General features: G+C 38.3%; 1 protein-coding gene across 2 annotated transcripts in view; it reads right to left on the minus strand.

The window, feature by feature from the left end:
- Positions 1-617: 617 nt before the first annotated feature.
- Positions 618-8,326, minus strand: part of LOC135208044 (lachesin-like) — a 110,170-nt gene continuing 102,461 nt past the window's right edge. For both annotated transcript variants that reach the window (XM_064240171.1, XM_064240170.1), the window contains exons 9-11: positions 3,146-3,328; positions 2,021-2,116; positions 618-1,855 (exon numbers count right to left, since the gene is read on the minus strand). In XM_064240171.1, coding sequence (XP_064096241.1) covers positions 1,761-1,855; positions 2,021-2,116; positions 3,146-3,328 — 374 coding nt within the window. In that variant the 3' untranslated portion in view covers positions 618-1,760. The remainder of the gene's footprint in view (positions 1,856-2,020; positions 2,117-3,145; positions 3,329-8,326) is intronic.

Below are 8,326 nucleotides of genomic sequence, written 5' to 3' on the forward strand. Positions count from 1 at the left end.
TACAGGATTAGTTCACTTTTCATCCAAGGGTAGTCAAAGGCCCCTCCTCCCCCCGCAGATGTTGTATTCACCCCAAACTGCAAAGTCTTGGTCAAAATTAAAAAAAATTTCCTAAAATGGGGAATTGGTCCAATGGATAGATTCTGCAGAATACTTATGGCGGTTACACCGTAACTCAGTAGCACCAATCTGTGAAAATGTTCATGATAGAATATGTAAGATTATTTTGAAAAGGAAGACTTCACAAGGCAGGTAGAAAAGTGAAGGCAGAGAGGCAATTGTGAGGTGAAAGAAGACCCTACCTAGTTAGAAAGATCGTCAGTGAATCTTGCATCAGGAGCTTACAGGAAGGAAAATGGGTCAGTATAAAGCCCCTGGACGAAAAAATGATCACTGATTGCCAGAACCTACAGTTTGTTTATATGGGGGCTGACAGTGAACAATTGCAGCTGATGTTATTGAGGGTAATCGTGATTGGCTGAGGCCCGTGGTGTTCCCCTCCCACAAGTAAATGTATCAGCCAATGGGATGCAAGCATCAAGTCTTCAAAGGCATCAGATGTGAATATTTACCGTCAGTCCGTGTTTGGAATGTGAGGTTAGCAAGAGAAATGAGAGTTGAGAAGGCCTGATTTTATTGTCAGTTATATGAATGACTGAGACAGTACATTATAAAGGAAGACCTTTGTTTACTTACAGTAACTATCGTTGAAAACAAATTGGGCTTAGAAGTATTTGGTCTTTACAAGAGATGCAGAATCCACTTTCTCGAATTGTTACATCATTTCTGGCTAAATTTTCGCTGTCAATAAAATATATTGAAGACGAAAAACTTAATCTAACAAGGCAGATGATAATTAAGTCTTTGATCAGAAATCTTGTGTGATAAGGAAATACAAAGGAATACCAATACCAAGATAATGCAAGACCAGAGCATTTAAATTTCGAGTGTAGCCTATAGCAAAGTCGAGCTAACAATCATTCGACAAAATATGAATATCAAGTCATAGAACGTTAAAAAAATAATCATGGCCATTCTGGAGATGTAAAAACAGTATGTTAAGAAAATTTCGACTTATAAGATGAGAAATCATTCTTTGACAACAAATTTTGAGACAAAATCTCCAGGCCAGACTTTTCAAAGCTATCAAATACTGACACTCGTAGGCATTCGTATGAAAGGTTCCTTAGAAACTCAAAGAATCGCCTTTGTTGACATCTTCAATTGTCTCAGATATGACCTCAGGTACTATTACAAGATTTGAACAGGGTATGAATTCATCTTCTTATGGGATAGTTACGTAAGTAGAATGATTTGTTTTTTTTTTAAGAACAGCAGAGGCAATACAGGAAAGGAGATATGTTGGAGAAAGTATTTTGTAATACAAAAACTTTCATTGTAAATTCAAAAGGTACTACAATATTTTATTTTTAAATCGTTTCAAGACGGCGAGCGTCTTCGCTGGGATCTGTGTATAAAATATAGTTGTACTTTGCGTAAACAAACAGGGAATAATACTATTATGTCATCACACTTCCTCGAGTTAACATTTTCTTTCTATTTATATCGCTTCATCTTCATCTAATTATTCTTTTCCTTCATCTTACGCAAGAGGATTTCGCGACGCAAAGACGTCGGTGAAAACCATCAACGGAAAAGGGGTTCCACGATCTAACTTCTAATGTTTTTTTCAAAATTTTTATTAACAGACAGAATAAGAGTCATTAACTGGGCCCCTGCTCCTCCTCCTCCTCCTCCTCCTAGGGCAGGAGGAAACCCATCACTGAGAATGTTAACAACATCAGGGGGAAGTGACGATGCTTCCTCAGGGCGTCAGCTGCTGAACTCAGCTCGTCTGGAAGAAGACAAAAAGAAGTTGATTAGTTAGTTAATTGGAAGAACGTAGCACACACACACACACACACACACACACACACACACACACACACAACATATATTTACATATAACTCATGGACAGAACAGAAGAGAACGTGATCTGGAGAGAGAAATTTCTCTTACGATTGACATCCTTGAGGCTGATCCTCGCAATGTTTTTGGATCTTCTGGGACTGTAGGACTGGTCTCTGGAGGGCGCTGGTTGGATCCCAGTCTCACCTGTACAGAAATAAAAGAAATCGTCAGAGATCACACAATGTGAAAAACGGCTTAAGAGTATTTTTTTTTTCTCTCAGGCCACGTTCAGCCATTGATTAGCAATGGTGTCTCTTCGTGTCAAGTTGCTGCAGCCTCTCAGAGAAAAGTACTGGCGGGTGAAGCAGAAGAAATATTTCACAGCTTTGTGATGTTTCACGTCGCAAAAATCTGATAAGATGAGACTTTCGTTCTTGGTATAATTCTCCAATATTCGGAATTTTCTATCTTTACCAACTAAGAACATGGACATGGCTCTTAATAAACTCTTGAAAATGTTTAACACTACTTCCTCGTATCTTAGCAATAATGGCAAAGAAAAACATTTCACTATACACACGAAGAATGTGGTAAGTTGTATTTACATCCTTAAAAAATGGGAAACGGTAATAAGTTGGCCATAAGCTGACGAACTGTGAAGACAGGGAGAAATTAGTAGAGATTCAGAGGTAGGAAAGGTACACTAAATTGGTTGTTTTAAAACAAAATGATAAAAATTCAATATTTCTCCACTTGACATCCTATAAATAACCTTCTGGTTCAAAACTTATGCTTGTATGGAATTGAATTTCACCATTTTTATTAAAATGACAAATAAACTCATCATACGACACAAAAAAGTTATGGGAAGAAGCAACAGCATTCAGAACATGTGACTGTTCCCTTCCTTCAATCAGGTCAGTGTCCCCTTTGTTTCCTGAATAAAGCTCAGATCAGGTTATAATCCCTCAGTACCCTAACTACTGAAGCTCAAATCAGGTCAGTTTCCAATCAGCTCCCTCAATTCTGTGCTCAAGTCAAGCCATTTTACCCTCAGTTCTATTATTACTGAAGCTCAAATCAGGACATTGTCCCCTCAGTTCCCTGACTACTGAAACTTAAATTAGGCCATTGTCCCTTTAGTTCCCTGACTAGTGATTTGGAAATGGAGCGATTTCTTGCGGCCACCAGTTGTCATGTTCACGAAGGACAAAACACCCGCCAGTAACTCACCTCGATAGATGCCTGTCTTCATGTTCACAATGAGCGGAGCCGAGAGGTTCTTGGTCTGATAATCATAATTTTGATAATGGTGCGACAGGTGTGAGGTTTCTCTCGACGACAGTTTGGGGAACAAGCTGACGTTTTCCGGAGGGGATTTCGTGCTTGTGACTGGCCTCTTCTTGGCTATCACTTCTGCAAATAGGAAAACATCTTTAGATTACTAGGTTATGTACTCAAGGTTGAATGTTTTGGGAAAATGATTGAACTGGGAAGAAAAATTGAGAATTTGAATAAACTACTAGATAGGGTTAGCAGGAAATCTAAGTTAATAAAATACTGATCATTTCAAAAGCTTTGTTGTTGGTGCCATGTAAACATTAATAATTTACAGCAATGGTTTTGTACATAGTATCATTCCTTAACATTGATGATCAAAACTAAAAAAAAGACAATTAATATTCACAATCTACCCTTCTACTGTCAGACTTAAACCATTATTTCAAGTGAACAATCTTCATATTTCACTATCATTTGCCATCTCATAGGTCAAGCACTTTCGTTTGGCCATTGTACAATCTTCATTTCAAATATTTTTGCACATTCAGGTGTAAGTTCCAAACATTAGCTTAATTTTTTAACCTACGCGCATCTGGTAAAGCAGTTAAGCAATGATTAGCAAGGATGTGTCAAAATCCAGGCACTGGATATTTTTGCTCACAGAGGATTCCCTTGTACACAGAGTGAATGAACCAACACACTGAAATCAGCTTGTTCTGTTTTGTCAGCCTGTGCTTCCAAAGAATTATCTTGCTATTGATTTTAACTGGTTTTTCTGCTACAAAGTTAGACTGTTTTCATTATTTGATCATCCATACTAAAATAGTTTTCCCATTCTGATTGTAGGAGGAACTGTTTCAAGTAGAGGCGCTACATTGTGTATATTTATTCTTTTTTCATCATATCATTTGCGATATATAATACCTGAATTAGTTGCAAGTTTTGACAGTCGGTGTTCTGTGTTTAAAAGCGTCCTCCCGTACTTGGTTTTGACCTGGTCTTGCAGCTCTATCTTGTTGTAGACTTGTTTTGTAGGTTGTCTGTGTTGGCCATCTTTCTAAATGCCTTTGAAATATCCAGCACCTTGTTCTTCAGGTTTGCCTTCTTCCCCTTGAACTTGTAAATGTTGGGAAGCCGACCAAAATGAAGAAGAGTCAGACAAGCCCATTCAACAAGACTTTCAGGCTATGTGCACCTTACATAACTAATGACCAAGATAGTTTAGTATATACCACAAAAAGCCATAGAAGTAGTTGCTGTGTGCAGACTACAGAGCACTTTTGATCATGATTGCCATGAGGGGATTGACATGAAACAGCTGGACGTCGTCTTTGTTTTGAAGGTGGAATGTTATTTCTGTGAGAAAGCATTGCAGTTTAACTGATGACTAGATAGATACAAGTTCATGATGACACACTGCCTTGCCATTTTTGTACCAGCCGCAGTGATTGTCAGCCCCCAATCAATACAAGGGCTGGAAGACCACATTTCGAGGAGCTAAGGTTTGATGACAAGTCTCACGATAAAAATGTAAATGTGAGCTGGGCCGAGAAAATGAGGCTGCAGGTGATGGGTGACCCAACTTGTGTGAAAGATTGAGGGTTAATGGCTGACAATGATGCCAGATTTCAAAGTGAATAAATTTCAAGGCAATTTGAGACTAAAGACAAGAGAAATTGATTGTTATTTAAAAAGAGAGACAAGGAGGGATGGTAAGATTTTGATTACACAATTTGCAAGACAATCACAATGGCTGACAATGATGTCAGATTTCAAAGAAAATAAATTTCAAGGCAATTTGAGACTAAAGACAAGATAAATTGATAGTTATTTAAAAAGAGACAAGGAAGGATGGTAAGAGTTTAATTATACAGTTTGCAAGACAATGGCTGACAATGCTTTCCCAAAACAGCTTGTTCAGCAAACTTCATGAGATTATGATGGTACTCGCTAGAACAACTTGATAATGATCAAGGTGACCAAGCAGCTGGATCACAAACATAATGTCATTGATGGTTGGATGATATTTTGTTGGAAGACAACTGGGGAATGGACAACACTGGACGAAAAGAAAACAAACTTGACAGGGCTACACAGAATGATGATCGGCTCCATTTTACAAAAGAATATATCCTGGTTTAGGTGATCAGATTGAGAGAGAGAAAAAAAAAACAATCAGGTAACCATGATTCAGAAAATAATGCTGTAGACAGCAAGAGTGATCAGATAACAATGAACATTGGGATATCAGAGAAGGAGTAGTGAGTAGATAGTCTTTTGCTTATGAGGAAAAAACAGTGACACTGCCAAGCAGTTGATGAAGATCATTAGTAGCTGATGACTCCCAGTTTAGCTTACTGACAGCAGTTAAACTTGATGTTTAGCATCGGTTTGCAAGAAAGGTTAATGAGATAAATGAGGGCAGTGAAAAGATAAGGATAGCAAGAAATATATCTGTGGACACTAAGTGATGGCACCATAGTAATTATCATCATCTGTAGACATTCTCCTTTGGCTTTCATCTCATGCTTCTCTGTCTCTGCTTAGCATGGTCACAGATTGTAGAAGGTCTACGGAATTCCTCCCTGAATTTGGTTTGTAGGCCTAAGTAGCAGCCCTATCAGCCTTTGTATTAGTGTTGTATAGGATTCATTTATGCTGCCAGATTCAGCTGCTGACAATTCTCTCGGTTCCGACAGACAAGGGTTGGGAGAAACCAAATTTCTCTCTATCATTAAACGTTGTTGGCTTCTGCTCCTAGATGTGCAAAGCCTTTAGTAGGTGAAGGCAACAGAAGTCAGGATTTTAATGGTGCTTCTGACAGCCATGACTTCAAGACATCTTGAAAGGATTTGATTGAAATGACTAAGGATCGCATCCTTTTCAAGAGCCAGGAAAGGTAATCATGCTTGTATAATTCTAATGGCACCTTTCAACAGAATAATCTAATAGATGTACTACATTGCACCTCCTCAGTTCATTCATGGGGATGGAGAGGGTTGTTATTGTAAGCAGTTTTCTGCTTTTAAGTTCTTATCAGTTTTTAAGTTCTTATCATCAGATACTACATTGTTAACTTTTGAGCAGTTATTCTTAACTTTTAGTAGTCGTATCATTATTGTCATTCAGAATAAAGATGTGGAATTCTATCACAAACTTCCTCTGGATAGAATTTCTTTACATGAAAAAAATAAAGACTTGGAGAACTCAGCAGCAATATAATTGACTGCATAGGAATAATGAAGAAAGACTTGGAGATATGTATAATAATCAGTAATAAAGCAGTCAGAAGTTTACTGTTGTCTAGCTTTGAGAAGGAAACAGTCCCAAGCCTGTCCAGGAAGGCCCTGTTACCAAGCTTAAGGTCCAACTCAAGAACTGAAATCTGTGGTTATTGGTCTACACATAACAAAAGGAAACTAAATGTTACCCTTAGATAACGCACCTGCCCCAAATGGGAACACAAATGCTCCGTTAATTAAATGAAGCATAACTGGGTGCAGGGGAAGTTGATTACCCCTAATACCAAAATTCTCACAAGATGGCACATTCAGAAATTTATGCTTTCTGGGTGGGCTTGAAGGCTCCCCTGGATAGCCTTTTACCTTCCCTAAAAAGGAAATGCATCGTAACCTAACCTAGAGAGCAGCAAGTTACAGATTCATATATATGGTACAATTTCTGACTGGGCTGTTTTCTAATCTAGTAACGTTCCAAGTACTTTGGTAACTTCCGGTAAAATGAACACAGTCTTCGTGTCTGTCTTGAATGGTTAAGGGAAAAGCCACTGTAGAAAAACAAAGTTTTAGTGAATAAATATAAAGATAAGAGTTTTAGACCTTCACTAAGGTGAAGTACAGCTGAAGGGGACCTTTGTGAAGGTTGAGAGCTCCTGTCTTTACATTTACTAGCAAACTTACCCATCTACGATGGGTGATAAAATATGGGTGCAGAAGTGAAAAATTTATAAGTATATTTGTTCAGCAATATTAAAATAAGGGCGATTACAAGAATAGTCTCTCTCTCTCTCTCTCTCTCTCTCTCTCTCTCTCTCTCACTCTCTCTCTCTCTCTCTCTCTTAAAGTAAGTGAAGGGACGATCACTGAACGCAGAGAAATTCTTATTCATTATTTTTTTCCCCTCATTTTTATCTGTTCTCTCTCTCTCTCTCTCTCTCATCTCTCTCTCTCTCTCTCTCTCTCAATGTAAGTCAAGTAACGAAGACGGTGATGAGATTATCAGATTACTTAGCTCTCAATCACAAATTATCTCCTTCTTTCTCTCTCTCATTTTTGATAGCAAGATAAAATTATAAAATTGTAGTGCATTAATGTCGTTAAATGGCTCTCTCTCTCTCTCTCTCTCTCTCTCTCTTCTCTCTCCTCTTCTCTCTCTCTTGTCGGTGACTTTCATTTAACGGAACAGGGATCTTGATTGGTTCGTTTCTTTGTCAATTACTTTGCACGGTGATACGAATAATAAACGTATCTTTCTTTTCATTATGTTACTGCAAAGACGCAACTTGTATGTCAGTGCGTTATGGCTACTGATAAATGCTCTTATGATCCTGTGTCTTCCAAAAAAGAGTAGAAAGTAGGAACTTGTCAGTTTCCTTTTATTATTGTCCATTGGCCAGGATCGAAATTCCAAGCAACATTACCGGGCAATACTTCTTCAACATTATTTTGTGCATTGGCAGTCCCAATGGATTCAAGTTATTCAAAAAATCTTGCGGATATTGATGATAATTTTTCATCTATTGTGTCCGAGCTGAAATATTCGTGACTTTCTCTGGGGAAGTTGTACAGAAATTATTTATGAAAAATCGTAAAGTAACTAAGTCTACGGGAATAACCAGCCTCGTTTCACGACCAGAAACAGCTCCGTTTCAGGGAACCCCTTCTCACCCCCACCCCCTACAGAGGAGGGGGTTAGGTTGGATGAAACCCCATTACAAACCATATTATAGGGTCCCAACCATAACCCTGCCAAGTTTCATGCCCATCTGACCAGCCGTTTGGCGTGATTGAATGACGTACAGACAGACAGACAGACAGACAGACATTATGCCCATTATAGTTATGATTCACCTTAAACCATTGTATTTTCCTAATGCAGCTTTTATCTTAACCC

Source organism: Macrobrachium nipponense, chromosome 34 (assembly GCF_015104395.2).
Source record: "Macrobrachium nipponense isolate FS-2020 chromosome 34, ASM1510439v2, whole genome shotgun sequence".
Taxonomy (NCBI): domain Eukaryota; kingdom Metazoa; phylum Arthropoda; class Malacostraca; order Decapoda; family Palaemonidae; genus Macrobrachium; species Macrobrachium nipponense.